The sequence below is a fragment of the Hippoglossus stenolepis genome, chromosome 12 (assembly GCF_022539355.2).
Source record: "Hippoglossus stenolepis isolate QCI-W04-F060 chromosome 12, HSTE1.2, whole genome shotgun sequence".
Taxonomy (NCBI): domain Eukaryota; kingdom Metazoa; phylum Chordata; class Actinopteri; order Pleuronectiformes; family Pleuronectidae; genus Hippoglossus; species Hippoglossus stenolepis.
Window position 1 is genome coordinate 6,192,043 of NC_061494.1, and position 23,252 is coordinate 6,215,294.

The 23,252-nt window shown below is 40.4% G+C and overlaps 1 protein-coding gene across 4 annotated transcripts in view; it reads left to right on the plus strand.

The window, feature by feature from the left end:
- Positions 1–17,396, plus strand: part of LOC118119408 (regulator of microtubule dynamics protein 2) — a 30,672-nt gene extending 13,276 nt beyond the window's left edge. For all 4 annotated transcript variants that reach the window (XM_035173370.2, XM_035173368.2, XM_035173366.2 and 1 more), the window contains exons 3-11: positions 968–1,148; positions 1,226–1,328; positions 2,813–2,873; positions 12,536–12,611; positions 13,214–13,291; positions 15,095–15,193; positions 16,577–16,630; positions 16,718–16,798; positions 17,272–17,396. In XM_035173370.2, the coding sequence (XP_035029261.1) occupies positions 968–1,148; positions 1,226–1,328; positions 2,813–2,873; positions 12,536–12,611; positions 13,214–13,291; positions 15,095–15,193; positions 16,577–16,630; positions 16,718–16,798; positions 17,272–17,325 (787 nt within the window). In that variant the 3' untranslated portion in view covers positions 17,326–17,396. The remainder of the gene's footprint in view (positions 1–967; positions 1,149–1,225; positions 1,329–2,812; positions 2,874–12,535; positions 12,612–13,213; positions 13,292–15,094; positions 15,194–16,576; positions 16,631–16,717; positions 16,799–17,271) is intronic.
- The last annotated feature ends 5,856 nt before the right edge of the window (positions 17,397–23,252 follow it).

The window sequence follows — 23,252 nt, forward strand, 5'->3', positions numbered from 1 at the left end:
CTAACTGCAACCATGGCAGTAATGGCGATTCCGCAATATGAGATAGTGGACATTTTGCATTTTCGGCCAAGGTTTCAGAGCAGTTTAGGAACCAATACGCAGAACCAAGATTCAATTTCTGTTTATGGCTACCTGGCACCTGGCATTTCGTTGGAGGCGTGTGTTGTGGGTGGGGCGGAAGGAGCCTTTAGCACGAGGCACCTTTTGGGCCTAAAGTCTTTCTGTCTATGGCCCGCTCTGACACGTCCCTCCAGAACCATGGCTCGTGGCCCAACATTTTCCCTTAACCACCAATGACGCACATGCAGCCACTGCCAACACTTAATAGATGCTTTTCATATTTATACCCATGTCTATGTCTTTCATTTCAACGTGAACTGTTAATATTGTTTGGCTATTCTTTCTACTGCTGCTTCTTAAGTGTTAGTTGAGGGTGTTAGTTCATACAACTACAATAGTTGAAAAGGTATTATATAACATCTCATGAGAACATTGCGTGCTTCACCCTGACAAACAAATCTCCCTTCATGCAAACGTTTTCAAGTTTTCACGTTAAGACGTCAAGACATTTTTTACAGCTAGCATTTATAAACAATTAAGCTTCCCACTTATGTAAACAAACGATATGTGTGTGAACAGGAAGTGTAGATTGATCCTTTATAATCAGCACTTGGCAGAAAACCACCTGTAAAAATGCTCGTTAAGACACGATTTAGATTCTTCTGAAAAAATCCACCTCACAAGTAGAAAATGGTTTTTGGATTGAGTTACTGGGACACAGGCCATCACTTTTACAGAAACTGATAACATTCAGGCTGTTTATTCATGCTTCTGAGAATAATTTGATGGTGACCAGCTGGCCTGGTGATTGGAAACACCAAGGTCCTCAGTTAGCAGATTGCAACGGCAAACTGAAACTGTACCTTTTCTTTTATTGACATGTTCTCTGTGTTTTTTGGTTTTTCAGGTATATGACTGCTCTGACAGACTCTGAGGATGAAGAGATAAGTGATGAAGAACAGAGGGAGGAAGAACAGCCTGCGGACAAGTTATCGATTCTCCTTGAGAGGATCGACTCTTTGCACCATGGCACTGAATCGGACAAAAGAGAGAGTCTCAACACACTTTTGGAGCACAGAGAGGCGGAGGTTAAATTGCTTTTTAACTGAATATATCCAGTTTATAGAGGTTTCTGTGTTTTAACACTTGTATTGTAACTCTGTAGTTTGGACAGAACTCAAGGCTTCTCTGGCGGCTGCTCCGAGCTTACTCTGATGTTCATGACGTCAGTGCCACTCTGGAGGACAAGAAGACCATTGCACAAACTGGTAATTTACCAAACAACATCATTTACCAAGCGTCTCAGTCTAGATGTGAGGTAATATAATGTCACAACCACAGCTCTACAAGACAAACCTCAAATGTCAGTGTCTCATAAGGAAACCCAAATCCATGCAATCCTGTGGTGACCTCTGTCAGCTGGTTTTAGTTGCTGACCCACAATGAATTGGAAGAAACACTATTTGGCAAGTGACCAAACTTAGACATTACCCATGGTAATAGTCCACAATGGATCAGATGTGATTAACTGCAAGTGTTATCTTTACGTGTTGCACAGTCAATGTGGTAAAAAGAGAGCTCAAAATCTAGATTGGTATCTATATATAGGCTACCTGATTTTATTACATAAATATCACCACTATTGAAATGAAGTGCTGCAATATGAACACCACCATGAGAAAAGTTTAGCTTTTGCCCTCTGATCATTGTTATGGACTGATATTGTCAAGTCAAAGGTCACACCAAAGCCAAACCTTACATCATAGTTATTATTTTAATTTATATCCTAGTGCACGTGAATTCGAGGGTCACTTGTGGGCACTGTGCATCGATTTCAGGTTGAGATTTTAAACTCCTCTATACGAGGTGCAATTTTGGGGGATCAGTAATAATGGTTGGTGGCCGTGAGAAATGTAGAGAAATCTATGTTTGTCACTCAGTAAAAGACAGAGATTTACCAGATATTCATCTGATGTGGCTCAAAATCAATAGTGTACAGTCAGATACAGATTTTTTTTTAAGTAGCTCACACAGTTTAACATACACTGAGCTTTTCATATCGTTATCGTGTGTCTATTCCACACACCATAAATAAGTATTGGATAAACCATAGAGTCTTTAAGTCAACTTCTTGAATACAAAATTTATTTCTGTCACAGGCCCTTTTACCTAACCCTTTAGGTTACAATAACTGTACACTTGTCTTCTGTTACACTACTGTGTGCAGTGGACGGTAATGCTTTTATTTCATTAACAGCGGCTGGTTTGTGATTCTGCACTTGTGGAGTTCAGACTGGATTTACCTGTTTCTCTTCCTTGTCAATGAGCCTCTCATCAGAGCAGGCCAGGTGCCTTCTGCAAATACACCTTTGTCAAAGCATCTGAAAGTGTTGGACATGTGGATTTTCAAAGCAATAGGGCAACATATTTAACATTCATTCAGATATTAATAGAGCAGATGCTGTGAGAAAATTCCCACTGGGTGATGAAGGATTTAAAACTGTTCCTTCTTCCTGGATTGCATTTTCATATCACATCTGTTTTTATTGCTTTAGTCCAGCGCCTCGTGATGTTTCTTGATTCATGCACTATATTTCCTGTTGTGTTTTCTCAGGCAACGCACCCTTTGACTCCACTAATCCACGCTCCTCTTTTGTCATGTGAACAAGAATGTCCGGGGTGAATTGTGTGCATTTAAATTGTGTTTCAGCTGAGTATCATTGTCTGTTGTCTTTATTTCCTTTCCTCTCAGGGAAGAAAGTTGGCGAGGAGGCGGTGAGCCTGAACCCCACATGTGCTGACAGTCATCGGTGGTAGGTTTGAGTTGTTTCCTTCCGTCCTTCATTTCATCATTTAACAGCTGCTTTGTTTCTTTTGACTAAAGTCTTTCCAGCTGCCATTTCAAAAGAAAATCAATCAAGCATTCTTGATGATACATTTTGATGGCATGTGACTTGCTGTCATTTAGTTCCATTATGGGAATAACTGACGTTTGAATTAGACAGAATAAAAGCATAAAACAGGTACTTTCCCCACATGAGAGGTCTAATGGGGGGGGCTGAGTGATATGTCTGCCTGGAGCAACTGTTCCGTGTTTGACTGGATCTTGGACTCGTGCATTACTTGGGGTGTTTAGCAAAGGAACAAATCAAAAGGAAACTCAGAGAAAGCCCACATGGGTGGATGTTAGAACTACTTAAATGTCCATTATGGTCTTTTACACTTTGGGGCAAACCAAGATGGACCAAAATATGAAAAGAAAGTTGCATATTTCCTCAAATAAGAGGGTAAAAGTTGTTTTCAGGGGAGCATTGCAAAATTCTTTGCAGACGTGCATTTTTCTGAGATAATAGCAGCTTGCCTCCCAAATTACTCCGTCCTGCAGATCACCCCCTCATCCAACCGATAGCATCAGATCCACTTCCAGGAATGTAAACACAGCCTAGGTTACCTTCGTTCAGATAGATTGACAGTTGCACAGGAATAACTCATGTAATTAATGGACTTTGTTATTGCAGTTGCTGTTCCTGTATTTTGATTGTTGCGTCACAGCACAAGCTGTGCATATTTACAGCTGTACATATATAGTGTGAAGGTTACTCTGGTGATAGACTGTGTCCAGCTTGTAATATTTGTTTGTATTTAATAGTGGTAATCTTGTGGCAGTGTTTTATTGTCTGACTTGTCCTAAAATTACTAAAATGTTATCGTAAAAGTGGTTTTGGCTGCAGCTAGTGCAGTGAATAACAACTTTCTATGTGTGGACCTTCTTATAAAACTAAGTTAAGGGAAGTTTTGCAGCCTCAAGTGATTCTCAGAAAATTAAATGAGTAGAGCCTCTTCCCCCCTCGTTTATCCCCCCGGTTGCTCAGTGACTCAGGGAAAACTCTTGCTTTTAATTATCTGTGCGGAGCTGTGCATCAGAGCTGGTGAGATGAATCCCGTTTGCGTTTGTGCGGGGCCCCAGTGGTGCATTCCCCTTCTGAAACACTGCTCATGTCAAAACTTGACTGCTGATCAAACATGGAATCCCTGGCTTGAATAGAGAGATGATGATTGCACCAGATGCAACTCTGAGCTCTGGTTTGAAGACAACTGCAAAGTCTGCTCCCAATACAGCTTCAATAGAATGATAAAAGGCAGCTTTAACTTGCAGTAGCTCTGTGTACCTCATGTTCAACGTTGGGCCTGGAAATATGAACTGCTTGCATTGGTGTGTTTGCATGTTTATATGATAGGTCTCCAAAGTGTACGTATTTGTTACCATTAATTACATTCCCTGAATTAGTGTCCTGTGTAACTGAGATCATGTGGCTACTTTCTGTATACGTGCGTGTGAAGATTTCTCCTGGCAAACAGACCCAAACTGGCCTCTTGAGCCAGCAGCCCTGTTTGCTCTGTTCATTAGGGGATAATTAGTATTAGCTCATACACATACCTCAGCACTTGAGACGTCAAGTGAAATAGAAGGCCGTGTTTGTTTAGTTAATTAAGAGCAACAGCTTTAAAAAAGCTTAATGCTTAATCCTATATCCACTAATGGAATTTGTAAGATTCTTAAACCGAGCAGAAACACTGTCTAAGTTGAATGGACAGGGCAAAGTAGGTAAAGCCGCACTTTAAGAAGGGAGGAGGCAGGGACCGGGGACGGTGCCAGGCAGTGTTGCAAGGAAGTTTATGTCTGAGGTAACTGTTTACTTAGTCTTCCGATGCCGTGAGAAAACTTGTCACCTGTTTTCCTGAATGCTGCCCAGCTTGTCACAATATGACAGATGTTGTTTAGATGCGCTGCAAGTTAGTTTCTGTTCTGCCACTGAAACTACTTACATAGACTTTCAGTGACTGATGCACAACTAGCTCTGATGTTGTGTGACACTGTTGTGTTAAACCAGTTTTAAATTACACAAAGTATCTAATTATTGTTCATGACCTAATGCATTTTCCCTCAGACCTTTGAGTGACAAAGTATCTGGTAGGATAAGCAAGACAGTCTCAACAAACCTGCTCTGCTGTATCTGTTCCACTGCCGGGCAAGTCACAGATATGGGTGAATACACAGTTTCTCTGGGAAAGGTACAACCGCTGTAACTATGTCCCGAAAATGTCCGAATCTAGAACAATTTCTTTGTGACAAAGTCCCATTTCACAGGCTACTCCAATTGCAGCAGATGAGTGTCTGTCAAGTTGTCAAACGTTCTGAGAAGAGGAGCAGGGTCAGTCTGGTCTTCAGGTCATCTGAGAGAATACAGGCGCTTCCTTATTGGCTTTAATCTCCTGACCTGGATTCTATATCCCTTTTTTATATACATTCTGATTTATCATATTTGCATTACATTACAAATATATGGCAGATGACACTAATGCACTAATTCTTTGAAGATTTTAGCTTCTCATTACATTTTCACTAAATGAAATTGAGTCATTTTCAAGATCAATATTGATAAAGGGGCTGATATTACTTATTACTTATTATTATTAATTCTCAACTGTGGAGTGTCCTGCCAGTATCTCTGCCAATAAGTAGCAAATTCCTAAAATGATCCTTATTAAGAATGTGGCTTATGTGATACAGATATGTAAGTAACACAACTTGTACTGTATTGTAAACAGACTTCTTTGGGGTTTGTTTTTAAACTCTGTAACAATGATATTGGTGCATGTTCTGGTATTGGCTCAAATCCAGCCTCAGTTGGGCTGTGGTATACACATTCACAATTTTAAAAACCATGAAGTTTGTATTTATTTGTTCAATGCCTGTAGTGAAAGATCTCAGAATGTTATCATAGATGCAGAAATTGTTTACATGGAGCTGGAAGTTGTGAACATGCGGCATCCCTACCGAACTTGTTCACTGTCCGTTTGAAGAGCTGAAGTGATGAATGAATGTGAGGTCCATTTAACAGTCATCACTTCACAAGAGATACTTTCTAACTCTGACATGCACCAAATCTCTGTGCTTTTCCCTGGTGTGGTGGATGCAGTCAGTATCTCCACGGCTCTCCACACTGTCACCTGCCAAATATTTGTATTCCCAGTTTAACTTAGAGGAGACACCTCTACTTCTCCTCTCTCACATTTCATGCCTCCAGAGCTCTCCACTAATATCATGTCTGCTGTAGAGCTCTCTGGTAAACCATTCTGAAAAAGAAAGTGGAAAGAGATGTCCTGTAAGATATGATTTGTGTGTGTGCGTGTGACGAAGATTATATGAGGTGCTTTCGTGACAGTGAGTGTGAGAACTATTTGTAAAATCTCAAGAGGCTGATGGCTGGGAGCTGTGATTTGTTCGTGTATCGCCGGCTTTGTTTGTAGGTGCGTTTTCATTTATCCCACCATGTGAATTCAGCCTGTGTAAATCCCTGACCATAGGGCCTCTCTGATGGTACAAAGGCCCATGGATTAAGCAGGCGGCCTGTGGCAGAGCCCGGTCAACGGAGGGAGAATGGGGTCACTTTGACCTTACAAAGACAACTTTAATTTCGAACTCGTGCCTCTGTTTACCACGGCCATCGTTAGTGTCGCCGTGGCAGCATTGTGTTCCTAGTAGCTGTGGAAACCCTGAGTGTGTGTAAACTTTAGCCCTGACTGTCCCTTGGCTCATCGCTGTGGGAACACTTGACACACAGCCTCAAATCCCACCTCCCCTCCAAAGAAAACACTATCGGCTCATTCTGTCATGCGCTAAGTGTATCAGCGCACTTCACACACTCCTACTCATTGTCTCACACAGGTTGTCCTTGAATTCCTCAAGTTCCTCCTCCTGTTTCTGTACATGTTTTAGCTTGGAGTCCTGCCTGGCCCTCTCTGCCTTTGAATGAGCTGTCTATGTTTGGATCTGAAGGCCGAAATCAATCTGCTGTTTCCGCTAAGCAGCTGACACTCAGGCCCTTTTGTTTCTGCCCAGCAGAGTGGGGGATTTCACTGAGCCGCTGCAAAAAACAAGGACTAACCTTGCACAATTAAGTGTTCTGTCCTTCTCTCATCTTCCACCCTTGTCATGTTTGGCCACCGCCTACCTTTCCTCCTCCTCTTGATATTTCCTTTTTTCTTGCCTTAGACAGTCAAGAGATAGTATTTCAACTCTGAGAAGAAAGGAAAAGATTAACAACAGCAGGTAGACCCTCGGGGGTAGACACACCTTCACATCCTGTCTCCCCATTTGCTCCCTCCCCTCACTTCTCTCCGCTCCTATCTCTGCCTCTCCGCTGAAGGCCTGGTGCTGTTACACACAAAAGATATGTTGCATAACCAAGAACAACATCTCCTGCAGAGTGCAGAAAAGTTAATCTTTAATCTGTTTGTTAATTACAGACACAGAATACAGAAACACAGGAGGAGGATTTACTTTGATGTACTAACAACTGGCATCTCCACCCAGTCTAACTCCATTGGGGAAAGTCCAGGTGCCGAGATGAGCCAACACTATTATATGCTTCTCCAATCACGAGCAGCTCTGCCACTGGGACTCTTGGGTTTACATACTTCTCATTAAACACTGCCAGAATTGCCACATGCTGAATAATGTTACAGCGAGCCAATCAGATGGAAGTAGAAATATGTCTTGCGGTAGCATGCATATTGAGCAATCTCTCCCACAGCCCACACCTGGGAAATGTTCAATATCAGTTATGATTACTATTCCTCTGTGGAATGCTGCTATTGTCCCTATTCTCATCCCACCACTGCTAAGATGTATTGCTTTTAATCACAACAGCATAGCAACATGCTAGTGGAGAAAGAGGGGTGACTGACTGGTTAGCATAACTGCTCAAGTAAGATTAAAGCTAGCTGCACTCATTACTTACCAAACCTTGGAGGTTCTGTTTTCACCCCTGTCATCTGTTTGTTGATTGTTTTTTTGTATTTCAAAACCTTTTTGTAAGCAAGATTACACTAAAAAACTCCAGCGATTTTCACAAAACTTTGTGGTAGGATGTGGTATGTATCAGAGAAGAACCCATCTGTGTTCCCACAGAGAAGAACCCTGTGGGAACAAAGTTTCCCACAGCCTAAAGTGTTTTCTGCACAACATCCTGGTAACAGCGAGTAAAGAGATGGAAAAAGCAGCAAATCCTCATTTAGAAGCTGCCACCATCTTTTTTTTTAGCTCTATCTATCTCTAGCTCTGTGTATAAAGCTAAATGCTAATGTCAGCATGCTAACATGCTTCAAAATTTAAATCCTAACATGCCAATGCCTCGCAGGTAATGTTTACCATGTTTGCCTACTTAGTTTAGCATAATGGCATTCTAACCTTTGCTATTTAAAATTAAACAAAATGCATAGCTCAGACTGGATGTCATTAGTTTTGTAGGTATTGGCCGTAAACCAAAGTGTTGGACTAAGTTATAGTTTGACCTGATGATTACACTATATGGAAAGTGCACATTTTTCTATTTTATTCTGACGAGCAACATGGATTACCAAATTTCATGGTAATGCATCCAATTGTTGTACAAAACATTTCACTCAATACCAAAAATGTGGTGGTACTAGAGGAAAAGCCAGAATGTGCAGAAGGGAGTGTACGTCCTGTGAATTTCAGTCAAGACCCAAGTGGTGAACTGACCAACGTTGCTGAATGGAGATAACAGTGTAAATTGAACAAATGTTCCCTAGCTGTTAGTGTGTATTCCCATGCACCAATTTCAAACTATAGTTTCACTCTTATTGATAATGAAATTACTTGATCCACTTAAAATTACTTGAATTGTATCATGTAGCTGCCTGGATTAAGGAACAACTGGATACTCTGAGCAACTCTCACCCTTTGTATGAGGGCAGCTCAAATTGGATTGAAATGCAGTGGCCAAGTGTCCTGGCTCTATTTCCTCTCAGCAGATATTTAGTCACCGGTGATGGATTTACTCAACGCCTTTACATCCAACAGTCTGTTTTGATTGGAAGCCAGGCAGCACAACTGCAGGCAGATAGCATCTCTGCTCCTGTGATGTTGTTGAGCTCTGCACTCATCGAGCGCCTACCAGCGGCAGAGTGGTTGCACCCTACACTACCTTAAGAAAATAAACATGGATCTTTTTAGTTACAGTTCCTTACAATTCATCTGCCTTTGTTTGCTTTGCAGAGAATATTTGGGGCACTTAAAAGTGGCTGGTACTTGTCTTATCACTGTTCATTGTCCACACCACCCACATGAATGAGGGTTTGCACAAAGATAGTTGTATGCTGTATCATCCAATTACAGCCCCCTCAATCATCTGTGTGGTTTTCTTTACTTTCTTGTGTAGATTTGTTTACCTACCAGATGGAGCATTGTCAACTGTAGTCCAATCACGATTTCTTACTTGACAGAATGAAAGACAAAACTGTCTAACATTATCTTCACCTGCTAAATATACTATAGTTTGATATCTCACCATTCCTTCTTTTTGTCTTCATGTTGTAATTTGTGTGAGAAGGCTGTGCTTGATCACTATCCAGCCATCTACAAATCAATCTTTTTTCTAATTCCAGAAATCTCTGTCTGTATGGGGAACACATATCTCGAGAGCTGTTCATCTTATCGGCTTCACATTTTGCATTTCTACTGTTAAGGGCTGAATGAATTACAGTGTTGAATTTGGTGCGATCTGGACATGTGACATGTTCAAGACAACTTGGGTCTAAAGATTGAAGAAATAATTCATAAGTAGCTCCGGAGAATTACCACAAGCCAAGAAAACAGCACAAACAGGCAGGTTTAGAACAGGAACTGCACTAGAAGTTAAAAAAAGTGAGTCACTACAGTAACCTACCTCCAAATCATGCCCTGTTAAAAAATAATCCATTCACACATACCAGACACCTCACACACACGCACAGTTGCAGATTCCATCTACCATCAGCACCACCATGTCAGATGACCTTTGTAGAGGCTGATCCTTCAAATAAAAGGGTGTTTATGTCGCTCCGTGGTGTTTGACAAAGTACCAGCAGGATTAAAGTAGCCTTGCGGTGAAAAGACTTTGATCAACTCTCTCCTCTCCAAACCCTCAGCGTCATGCTGACTTACAGATTCCAAAGCTGAAATCACTCCTTGTTTCCCCCTCCACCTGCCCATTGGTCCAAGTCGGTGTATTAATTAGGGAGTGAGAGAAGAAGGTGAAGCAGCTTATCTCTGCTGATGATGTCTAATGAGGAGTCTCCCTAAGTAACGTTTAATGTTGTTATTTTTTTGTCAGTGCCCCTTAGGTTGACTCATTGTTATTGAACCAGAGAATAGACGGTGTGACTAAAAGGTGGTGCCAACTTTCTCTCCAATCCCACTAACACAAAACTTCACTACCTGACTACCAGACTACCAGCATTGAAAATCCTAGGTTTTATATTAATGCCAATTTGTCAGAAAAGCTCAAAATATTTAAATTCTTCCAGTTTGATCCAATGTTTTCAATAACGTATGGACGCATTATCAGCTTAGAATAATAAGAGACTAGCCAAGGCCAACAGTCCCCAAGGTCCAACAACTGCATTTAAATTCACTATATCAGCGTTTTATTTATGAGATCTATGAATTATTCCTTGAGAAATGCCCTATCTCACAATGTTGAAGAAAATGGAAGTTTTAATAAAATCGGTTCAGTAAATTTTGCATAGTTCCGCAAAAAGACAAACAAATAGCAATGAAAACATACCCTTGCTGAGGTGACAGTTTGTCGGCATTATAAAGATGTTGCACAATGAGGACGGACGTGATCTTGTCAAGCAAGGTCAAAGATTCAAGTTGGTGAACCAGCTGGGCAGCGGTGCCTTTGTACAAGACATTCAATCCCAAACACATGGTGGTCCATGTCCTAAAAAGCTTTTACAGCTGTTCCAAACAGACATAGTTGGAAACAGGAAAAAAGCAGCTCTTATAGAAAGGGATGAGACAGATGTAACGACAACAGCACACACGGTCATTCCTCAGGGCCATGTATTGTGCTTTATTCATTTAAACACGCATACCCCTTTTTGATAAAGGTGAACCTGGTGCTACAGCTATGATGGTGCTAGGCCGGGTTTGGAGTTGGTTCCACTTCCGAATCTTTTTAGAACCAGTCTGCTTTTCCGTGGGCTCTAGCCACCATGGAGCCAAGTCATTACATCACGGGGCCACATTCTTCAGAGGCTGCATTTGAAGACAGATTAGATGTGTCCTTCCACTCCCGAGCAACAGGGTGGATCCTTCCCGGCCCAACATATCCCAAGTTTTATTGCCCATCATTGACTGTTTTTCGAATGTCAGGAAGAATTCATTTTTAAATTTAAGTATCTGCTTCAACTCAAACGAACAGCTAATGGTACACATGTTGAAAAAAATAAGTGTCTGTAGCTCTGTTGCTCAGAAACTGCTGTAAGGGTGGAACCAGCTGGTGATGCAATAAGAAGACCACACCGTCTCTTTCCGTTTGGAGGACACGGTCTAAACAGGTGATGAAGGATGCAGCTGGTTTTTGCTGCATAGACTGCGTCCTCTGAAGGATGCGGCCCCTGAATTGAGACACATCTAATGTCTCTGAAGCAACATTGTCAACAATGGTGGACTACAGTAAAGAGAAGCAGAAAGTTTGTCTCTTCCATGGACTACTGCTTCTGTGCTTTGGCATCCATCGTAAAAAAATGTTTTAAAGTTTAATTCTTTTTTGCAGACTAAACATGACTATTGGTTACAATATTTTGGTTGCTCGTTTCGGTCTTTTTGGTCTTGTTTGTCGCGATAATACAGCCTCCAGCCCCTGATTTAAGCGGTTCTTCCTTCGAGACCAGAGAAGGGTTGGTGCCAAAGACCAACAAGTTTTTCTGGCCAAGAGCCAATACTTCGGCTGTCGAAGTACAAACAACAAGTTCAAGATTAGGCTCTGGCTCCGACCCATCAAAGGAAAAGGGACTAATAAAGTAACATTAGTGATGTGCGAAGAATACATGAAGACAAAGTGGATGTCAGATTCCCAACTGTTTTTATGGTTTCAAAACAAAACCCAACCAATTCTTATACGGAAAATTTTGGGCAGAGGGGATTCAAGACACAATTCAACCATCCAACAAAGCACTACGACCAGAGCACACTGATGTCTCTAATAACATTTCTGAATGTTTTCATCTGTGTGAATGTGAAGGAGTCCACCAGTGGAATATAACAGCCATGCTCCCTGCCAGAATAAATAAAAGCAAGCTACTCCTCTGACTGATAAATAACTCACTCTGAGTTTCTGTTGATAGTTGCTACCTAAAGTTTGTCTGTGTTTATTTTGAATATAAAAGAACTTGACTAAAAGAATAAAAGAACTTACAAACTGTTTTTCCTCTATTTTTCTGTTAACTTGTTTTACTTTTTTTCACTTTCTTTCGGTTGTTTTCTCTTCTTTCTTTAATTCAAGTGCTGTTTATTTATTTTTTTGTGGGGCAATAAATAGAGTATGTAGAAACTACAAATGATGGGCCCAACTCTAAAACCTACAGACACCTTATCAACAATAATGTGCTCTCTGCGCAGGTATGCCATCATGTGTGGAATTATGACGGAATACGACACTGTGCAGAACAAGATAAAGAATGGATACATCTTCAAGGTACGTTGTTGTCGGACACAGACAGTTTTCTAGTCGTATGTTGTGTCCTGGACTTCTCATTCTGTAACTTGGTGTGACTGTTGTGACTGAAATGCATCTTCATACTGTGTGTATATATACTGGACATTGCTCCTCCCATGTACTAAGAGTAGAGGGGAATAGCTGCTCATGTCACTTAGCCACTCCTTTAGCCATCTAGTTGCATAAGACGTGTGTGGAACAACAGCACGTAGCATTTTATCTTCTGTCAGCAGCTTCCCCCGAACACTGTGTACCTGCAAACTCTTGAAAGGTGAAAGAGAAGGAGATAGAGGCGGGAGAGGAATATATGTACATATGTTGTATATGTGTATATATATACATTAAAAAAACTTGAGTCAGACAGAGGAAGAAGGGAAAAGAATGAGGGAGGGAGGGAGACTGCGTGACAGCAGGAGTGTGTGCTTGCACGGCTAGATCGCGTGTGTGTGAGGTGTTTGTGAAATACTTGTGGGTTGGTGAAGCAGGACAGATCAGGTCAGAACAGAAGGCAGTGGAAACAGCAGCCGTGTCATGAATCAACAGTGAAAATCTTCTCCCTGTCTGTCTGCCTCCCCTCCCAGGATCATCTGGATAAAGCCATTGAGCTGAACCCGCAAGACCCATTGTCCTACTACCTGCTGGGCCGCTGGTGCTACTCCGTATGTGACCGTCCCGACACGCAGCACACGTCTGTCCCATCTCTCCTCACATCCACAATTAGGGGATTTATAGACATGTCTGCCTGGCCTCCTGCCTCCCTTTGCTAACCCACCCACAATTTACCCCCATTCTAAACCTAAACCAACTGTTTAGGTTTCCATCTGGTTTATTTTAATATAATATTGTGCCATGGACATACTTCCATCCTGTTTCTATTCACTTCATGTTCTTTCAGTGCAGCTGTTTGTTTTTGAAGTAGCTCATGATTGTTTCTTTGTCTGTCAGTTATTTAATCTTTGCTGTTATTTAAAAACAGTGAGTGATGATGATGAATTATTTTCATTTAGAGGTAAAGGTTTACAGATGTTCTGCTGTTATTTAATGAGTAATTTATTACTGAATGTGGTGCCAGTTGTCAAACTAAGTTCCAGAAAGGAAGGAGGCTATTATGGAGATTGACCTGATAAAATGATATAACTCTCACCTATACTGTTAGTACCAGAGAAGGTGTGAGCTACTGTGTAAAGTAAGTGGAGCTGTAACACCTGATATTTTCCAGCTTTGAGTTTTATGTGTTCTGTGTTGCTCCCATGTTCAACAATGATTTAGTGTTTGCATTCAGCCAGAGGTTCTATTTGAAAGGTCCTGCGATGACGCCAAAGCAACGCTACACCTACAATTAGACATCGCTCTGATGAATGGTGTGAGGCAGGAACATTACATGTTTGACCCAGACTTCTCCTGGTTATTATCAACTCTAAGGTGTCAGTAGAAAAGTGTCAATGCACAGGGAGCGTGTATGGTCTTTTTTCCTATCTTTATTCAAGAGTATGGTCTTTCAGTTTTTAAGCAGGACTTTCAGATTCTGCAGTGCTCTCACTCAAATATAACCTGCTTGTCCTTAGATTTCCTGTGCTCCAGCTTCAGCAAAAGTAACCAAAACGAAGGTTGGACAGTTTCATTTATCATCACTACACCTGGAATTCTATTGTTTTTTTGTTTTTTTACAGACTTGTTGCACAAAAAGTCCAAACACAGAAAAAAGACTCAAAGAGCAGATGTGTCACACGTGCATAGAAGCAGCATGAACACGAGGAGCTGAAGCCGGAGTGCAGGAAATCTAAGCACAAGCAGGGTATACCTGAGTGTGAGCGAGACCATTGCAAAATCTGAACGCCCTAAGTCCTGCTCTCAAACCGAAAGACCACGCTCTTAAATAAAGATAGGAAAGAAACTCCCATAACATGTGGTCATGGAAATACCGAAGAAGAAAAATGATGTGTCAAAATCTGTCGTGGCAGGAAACTCAGTTACTTTGGTTCTTTCAACTGCTCAAGCTCTTATTCTACAGGTGGTTTCTTAAAGACATTAAAACCCAAAACTACATAATGCGATAGAAAATAAACCTCCACATTGCATCATATCTCAGGAGAAGCAGCAGTAAAATCCAACTTTTATTTTAGAAATCGGATGAGGTGTGATGAGTTGTTTGAAGTTAATGACCACTGTTATTCACAACTGCTCTTTAAAGTCTTAAAGAGAATCTCGACAACACCTGAAATCTTGTTTTTCTGACCTCCTGTGATTCAACATGTCACCCTAGTGCAGCAACGTGCAGGTCTCCTCATGGGTCAACTGTGACATCACTGCTGGGTGTGGTCAGAAATGTGCTTTTGTTGCTGCCAGCATGTGAAGGAGCCAGTTAATACATTTTTTTTTGTTTTCTCTATCCTGGTGTAAATTCACTGTCAGACTAATTAGCAGAGTTGTCCGTCATTGTCAGGTGTTTGCTTGTTTTGCAGGTCGCTCAGTTGTCGTGGATTGAAAGGAAAGTGGCGGCCACGTTATTCGGAGAACCTCCAAGTGCCACAATTGAAGATGCCCTAAATAATTTCCTTAAGGTACCGTTTCTTAATTTACCCCTTTACATGTCAGTCTGCAGGGTTTTCGACCGCAGGACTATTCTCAAAACAAACAAGTCACAGCGTGTTGACATCGGAATGAAAACTTGTTTACAACCATCACACCAAACATCAAATTTGCACAAATTGTACGAATTGGAATAAATCGTGTAAGTGTTGGGAGACCTGTTTATTTTCTCACCTCTGCACACCTGCACAAACACTGCATGAAGTGGCAAAGCCTTTGGATTTTAGAGAGCTGCAAAAATGATTGACTTTACTTGCCCAGTCGTGAAATGTGTGTAAATACCTGCACTCGGATTGGGACTGACATAGATGTGATTGTTTTTATTTTCACACAGTTCTATTAATTTCATGTTGTCCTCTGAACTTAACTGATAGAAGTGACATGGAGATCCTGCAGCTAAAACACAAACACAAGGCGTTCTTTTGGTTACGGGCATTTATTTCCATCAAAATGCCATCAGAACTAAAGAAAAGAAAAAAGAAAAAAATCTGAGACTACTAAATACAGAGCATTTTCATACAGTATAATAATCATCCAAACTCACTGTTAGATAATTCAGCAAGATGTCAATTACACATATAAGTACATTGACTTAAAGCAATCCAATGTGTGTCAAGCAGTAATCATGTAAATTCCATTGATATCAATGAGCATAATTAAACAGAAACATATGTAACTAAGACATAAATCATCTTTTTTAATAACTGTTTTAACTGTAAAAGTAAGTACTGAACCAAAACTGTAAAAACTGATGTAGCTAAAAAACACACAGTGTCCTGTTTGTCCAGCATACTTCTGCGACTTGCCTCCAGGCTGCTCCTGTGCCCAGAGTCCAAACACCAAACCCTTGTTTACAAAGACTTAATCTGTGTTCCCACATTTTCAATGTTTATATAGCAGAGAAATTAAGTTTTTGCCTGTGGCCAATATACCTGTTCTCTCCTCCTCACATCTTGTGTGTCTCACTCATCGTTTTGATTTAAGTGGTCCTGTTATGACATGTTGCTCGTGACACTGGAGGAGAGTTTTTAACAGACACATCCTGCAGGGTTACAGCAGGAGATCCCTGGCTCCTAACCTGTGGTTATCTTTACTTGACTAACTGTTGTGTTGGAACATCAGGATGAGTCAGGGAAAATGTCTCTGGTTTTTTGATGATACAGATGCTAGTTCTAGCCATTAGATCACTATCTTTATTTAAATAGAGAAGATACAGATATACAAACAAACAGTTAACCCAGCCTCAATGTACCACCAGCTTTTTACTTGTGAATTACCTTTAACACATTATTCATATAGAGCTAAAATATTTTAATAATGAATCAAAACCATTTTTTGTCTGTGTTTGTATTCAGGTTGAGGAGATCCATCCAGGGTATTCGAAAGTCAACTATGTATATCTAGCCAAGGTCAGTACCTGGAACTTTGTCACAAGGTTCTATAGGATCCTGCTGGGACTCAACATGTTGACAGTTTCTTTGTCTTTTCTTTGACAGTGTTACAGAGACCTGGGGCAGCGAGAAAAAGCCAAGACGATGTGTGAAACGGCTTGTTCAATGAATTCTGTCTCCAAAGAGGTGAGACTCCATCACTGTTGTGTTGCAAGGTTGTATTTATGTCTCACAGGGAGTTTTCCTCATGCCTTTTCTCATCTGTCTTCTAAGAATGCATTAGAGACTAGGAACTAGAATGTAACTCAGTAGAGCGCATACCTCCGCAAATGCCTAACAGTCCCCCTAATCAAGTTGTACAAAATTTCACACATTCATAGATATCAGTTCCATAAATGTGTCTGATTTTCTATTCAAGATTTGTGAATTATTCCTTCGGAAATCAGTGAAAATATCACAAAACGCCCTATCTTGCAATGTGGAAGTGAAAAAACATTCCTTTGTCCGGATCCATGCCAAACTGTAATGGTTTCCCAAACATTTCAAGAAAATCGGCTCATCGGTTTTTCTTAATAGAAATGTACTAGTTGTTTGGGTGGCTGCCTAATCAGTCACAATTATGTTTCATTATATTTTAAATCATGTTTTTTTCCCCTCAGGATGAAGACGCACAAAAGGATCTGGAGTTTCTCTGCCCAGCGCTCGGAGTGTGATGACTCAGCAGCTCATTCATTTGGACTTTTAATTCTCTCTCTGTGTGTGTGTGTGTGGGTGGGGTGGGGTGGGTGGGTGGGTGGGTGTGTGTGTGTGTGTGTGTGTGTGTGTGTGTGGGTGGGTGGGTGGTCACAGCGTGTGCTGAGGCCCTTATGTTAATTCACTCTGTGAGTGGAAGGAGGTGTGGTGTAGCTTTTTACCACCAGTGCGAGCTATAGGAACAGCCATAACCATCCTGTGTTCTTTTCAATCAGACATTTCTAATCCTGTGTAGTTATATAAACATCACATACCTGGTTGTACTAAATCAGTGAGAGAATTATTTCTTCCATCGCTCTAATAATCTTCATCAAGCCTTTGAGATGGGTTTTTGTTGATTGAATGGATAATAGTAAATTTAATGTGATTGATAGTCTCTATATCTGTTCCTATCTGGTTCAGCAGCATGTTGTGCATATCCTCTCTGAGGTCTGATTCCTGCGAGTTTCTATGACAACAAAGATGTGTCACTTTTTGGGAAAGTGACCCATGGGACTTGTTGTTCCTTCCTCTTTTGTCCTTTTTTTTGTTGTGTCACTGTCTCTCTGTCACTACACATTCAAGTGCCGATAACAAAAGCACATCAGACAATGACCCACCCAAACAAAGATCTCGGCACGCCATGACCACTGGATGACCTCTCGCCCTCTTCGCTCTGCTGTCGTTCAGACCACCATTACAGCTCACCGGACACTTCTACATGCGCACGTTCTGAAATAATTTGATCATGTGGTGAACACATGTAGGTGAATATGTTCTTTTATGATCTCTTTCTTGAGATGTGATGTTCTGTGGTTGTTGACTTTGGCAGCGTTTCATTACTTGGTTACCTCCTGCTATTCAGTACCTGTGACAGTAATGTCACTCTGGTTTAATTGCAGTTTATTAAGTCATCAAACAGGAAGACAAGTTAGTACACTATTTGCAATGCGTGTGCGGTTGGTTTGTAATGTTTTTCCTGGACCGCTGTTATACACATCTGTCAACAAGCCTGATTGAATTATTTTACTTGGAACTCTTAGTAGGACATGCATCTATCACAATTGACTTTTATGACATGATATGTCATTCCTTAAATTGTTTTGATCTACTGCTTATCGATTGATTCTATTTGATGTTTTTAGAATTTTAAACAATAAGCACCCTTAGTGGCATTTTTAAATAATATACCTTTCCGACCCTGTTGAAATATTTCAGGAAGCGTTTTCTTCTAGCATGACGACCTAAATCCTTTAATTTTCTACATGTTCCTCTATTGAGCTCTGGCTCCCTTACACTCTATTTTTAAATATGTGTGATTTAAAGCCAATTTTATTGAGATTTGATCCGTTTCATTTTGAACGTTTTATGTAAAACAAAGAGGAGAGCCTTCCTCAGCACACCACTCGAGCTCAAGTTAAAAAAGAGTCTGTTTGTAGAGGGATCCTGTTTCACTGTGTTTATATACAACATCTAATTGTACCGGTTAAGGTTCAATTTAAGTTTTGCTCAGGTTTCTATTAATTTAGAAAACAACCTGGATAAGTCCACATGGTTTTTCCATGAAGTGACAATATGTGATTATGAAGCCTCATTAGTACAATCAAGAACTAATATTAGACAAGGTTGTTTAAATAGAAACCGGACTGATTTGCATGTATATTCAAATCTCATTGAAAGTGAGAGTAAGTTAAATGGGAAATTCTGGTATTTTTCAACCTGGGCGCTGTGTTTACAAATGTGGGTGTGTAAATAAGTGGTAATTGTAAAAACCTTTGGAATCGGTGCTGTAGATTCCGTCCACCAGCACTGTGACACAGCAGCAGTGGCTACAGTGTAACCATATGGGGCAACTGTGACAGTTCATCAGATGTCCACTTAAAATGCGTTATTCTTACTAATAAAGTGCTCAAAATGTTATTCTTCATTTTTGCCCTGACAACATTATACATTTCTCGCTTAAAGAGAAGTCTCACCCTCAACCTTGCAGTTGTCCCTCCTCTGTTTGCTGCCTCTCGCTCTCTCTCTCTCTTCATCAACTCTTCAATTTGTAGGAGCTATTTGTGCATATAGTCAATCAAGTAAGGACAGCCATCAAACCCAGGGAAAGTGAGACGTGTAATGTTGCCAGCCTTTTAGCAAAGACCCAGAACAACATTTTGAGCCTTTTTATTGGTTGAAAAAAGCATCTATAGCAGAAATTTTGTGGACTGTTGAAGTTGCCCCATACTATTACATTGTAGCCGCTGCGTCGAGATTACATTCTACTGGAACGATTACAAAGATTTTGTAAGTACCATTCATTTACAAACCTACATTTATGAACATAGGGCCCAGGTTGAATAAACCCTGAAATTCTCCTTTAAACTAATGAAAAAAGAGGCACACTTGTTGCTTTAGCATGATGTGATGCGTTCCAGGCTGGATATCGCCACTAATATCTGAGGTAATGGTGGAATATTTTATGTTAGTCATTCCAGATTATTATGTGAGTTTGTTGTCAGTCTTGTGTGATGCATGTTGTATGAAACCTTAAGTTTTGTTTATTTTGGAGATTTGTTTTTGGGGATTCTTCTTTTTCTATCATTGTAAAGTCTTAACTATATTTAAGATTACTCTTATTAAGGATTACTTTAATTGTAAGAATTAGAAGAAGGGTTTAAATTTGTCACTTTACAGATTTTTCAACCAGCAATATGAATGTATTTCCTTTTTTTTTTTTTTTTAATGCCAAAGCAAAACATTAATGAAGACTATCTGAAATCTAATACACTACATATAGATTATACTGTACAGTCATAGGCAGTGTGCTGTAACTGATAATTGTTACTGGAGTCTATAAGTAAATCTGTGCTGTCCTGATTGGAGTTATCAGATTCTCATTTTCTCGCTTGTTTGAAAACAGGAGCTTGTTTGTGCGAATACCCTCTCACTAAAGGTTATATCATCAGTAACTTGTAATTAAATCTAATGTGATTTTTATTTTATTATAGACTAAATTGATCTTGATCCATAATCAACAACAAAGCAAAATGTATCGAGCAGGCTCCTGCATGAGTATGAATGTTTGTGGAGTTTTCCCTTTCGCTTTTTTCCCCAGACTGCACATTTTGTGCCAGGCCATTTGGGAATTAGCTACTGGATCAGATTCAGGCCAACGTCTCACCAGTCTGGTCATGTTTCAGAATTTTTTTCCATGGTAGAGCCACTCTAAATAGGTGACTCCCAAATGAGCATGGGTGTTTGTTTATGCAGTCAAGAAAACTTCAACCCACCACAACTGACTTTATTCGCACTTCAATCAAACCTTTCAGTTGACACAGCTGCAAAACTCACATCAGTTTTTTCTTAAATATGAGGGAAACTTTTATGTTTGTTCACTGGCATCATAAGGTACTGTGTCTGATTGCATCTCATCTTGATTGTCTGTGCATGCTTTTGCGTACAAGACAAGACGTCTTGTACGCAAAAGAGTTTGGTTTTCTCATGACGTCCAAATACCAGAAAAATAAACAGGTAGATGCCATTTGTCTTGAACAGGTGAAAAGCACCAGCCTCCTTAGGGGCTTTCTGTCTATATGCCACTTTTTCTTAGTCTCAGTCGCTATTGAGGTCAAACAATTAGAAGCATTTTGAACATCACACAGTATTAGACAACAGTAGAACAAATATGAGAATACAAATATTACAGGTTAGAAAAGAGTAAAAACAAAGTTAAGTAAATTTTAATTCTTAATGTCATTCCAATCAGAGCCTGATTGAGGGACTTAGTTTATTTGCTAGAGGTAGATGAGAAGATTAATATCATTCTATACCATACTGCAAGTTCTTTGTATTTATTTTAAGTAATAATAAACTGTTTGGTAAAAAGTTTAAGAACTGCACGTTGCAGAGCAATTTAGCTGCAAACTGAAGCAAATTTTATTATTAAACTTTGTTTTTGTAACTTTGAAAGTCAGAAGATATAGTGTGTTAGTGAGCTACTGATTTGCAGAATTAATATTTAAGGGAGACATATTATGCTTGTATTCAGGTTCATAATTTACATTATATTACATGCAGGTTCACATGCTCATCACTTGCTGCAGCTCCTCTTTTCAGCCTCGGTCTAAAACACTTTTTAGCTTCATCTTAAATTCTCAATCTGGTCAAGCCCTTTGGTCCGGGTTGTCTTGACCTTTGACCTTTGATATCACAGACAAATCACACAAGGTCGAGTCTGCAATAAACCTAACCCCTATCCATCCAAATGACTTTGGACTGTGGGAGGAAGCCACCGTACCTGGACAAAACGCAAGCAAACATGGGACGAACATGCAAACTCCATATAGGCCAAACCAGAGCCTCTGAGGCGACAATGCTAATCACATTACTTATGATTTATCTTAACTGAAAAAAGAAAATTATTTACCAACCCCAAAAAAGTAAATAAATGGGCCTTAATTAAGGTTTTTCAAATAACAGTAATCAATTATCTTAATAAAACTTTAAATTTTGTTTAAATAGAAACTAATTTTATCGGTGTCTCACCAAGTGAAGTATTTTTTTCGAATTGGTTCAACAATTTTCTTTGCATAGTGAGAATAGTGTTTATCAGTCCTGTGCTGACATTTCATAACTCCTGTTTCATTCCTGAGCTCCTATCAGCCTCCCAGTAACCTCTGCACAATCTTGCTCACCTTCATTCAGATCTTCATGTATCCTTCCGTTCACACACTGAGCTCAACTATGCTTAAGTTACACAACTCCTGCTCAACAGCTGAAGCAGCTTGTTGTGAGTGTGTGCTGCATGTGAGCCTGTTTCATCCTCAGCCAGTGCAGGATACGAGCTTAAATGCAGAGATCCACACTAATCTTGTTAATGTGCTCTTGACAGGTCTAAGCTGTAATGACACAGGATTTGTCTCACCACCTCTTCATGCAATATTTTATCTTTCTCAGCGCTGGCTTATTCACCACAGCCCTTCTTACCATGCGTGTCCGCCAAACTTATTCAATGCACCTGCTTAACTGTGCAACGCGTGACGCTTCTCTTGTCATTTTCAATCAGCGTGCACTTCCAATTTTTGTGGTTTAGTGTGAGTGAGGGTTCCGTGATTTGCAGAATGAAAGCGCGTGCTGTATATCTGCTTCCCGCTGCAGCTCCCTGTAACACAAGGAGGGAAACGCAACAAAAGCAACACCCCCTGAAGCTTGATATTGTCTGGAATTATTACCCAAGTCATCATCCCACTGAATCCGACCTATTAACCATGACATTGTCAGCGTCTCTGTACTTTTTAGCTCATTATTGTTTGATGATCTGTCAGCTCAGCCTCCGACTCCGTGTTTCACCCAAAAGGTGCAGAAACAAACTTGTTTTCCTTCCCATTCCTAAAGGTTATGCTTGGAGTGCTGCCACACATTACTTCACTGGCACTATTTAGTCTTCAGTTTTAATTCTCTATAAGTAAAAAAGAAAAAAGGAGGGGGGGGGGGGCGGGTTAGAGCTGTATCAGTAATCATCTGCTGCAGTTCTATCTGAATTTGTCACGCACTCTGAAAGTTGTCTGGCTGGCCGGCTCTCGCTGATCAAGTACAGGATGTTCTGGCAGGGTGAGCTAAAAACGCTGTGCAGGGAAAGGGATCTCCCAAACACTTCTCCTTTGTTCCCACCTGACCAGGCACGACGCCAACAGATAGTTGCATTTGTATTTAGAAGCTCACAGCGAGACTGTTAAAAACGCTGATCGGCCTCACATCTGTTTCAAAGATTTTGAACAAACCAACGGGAATATATGTACGGTGGCTAATCCTGATTCTATTGCAGACGATTTTCTCTGCTTGGTGATATCACATGCGTTGTTATGTGACCTGTTTTTCACCTTTTAACCATTCAAAGAAATAAATGACATCAGTGAGAGACCGG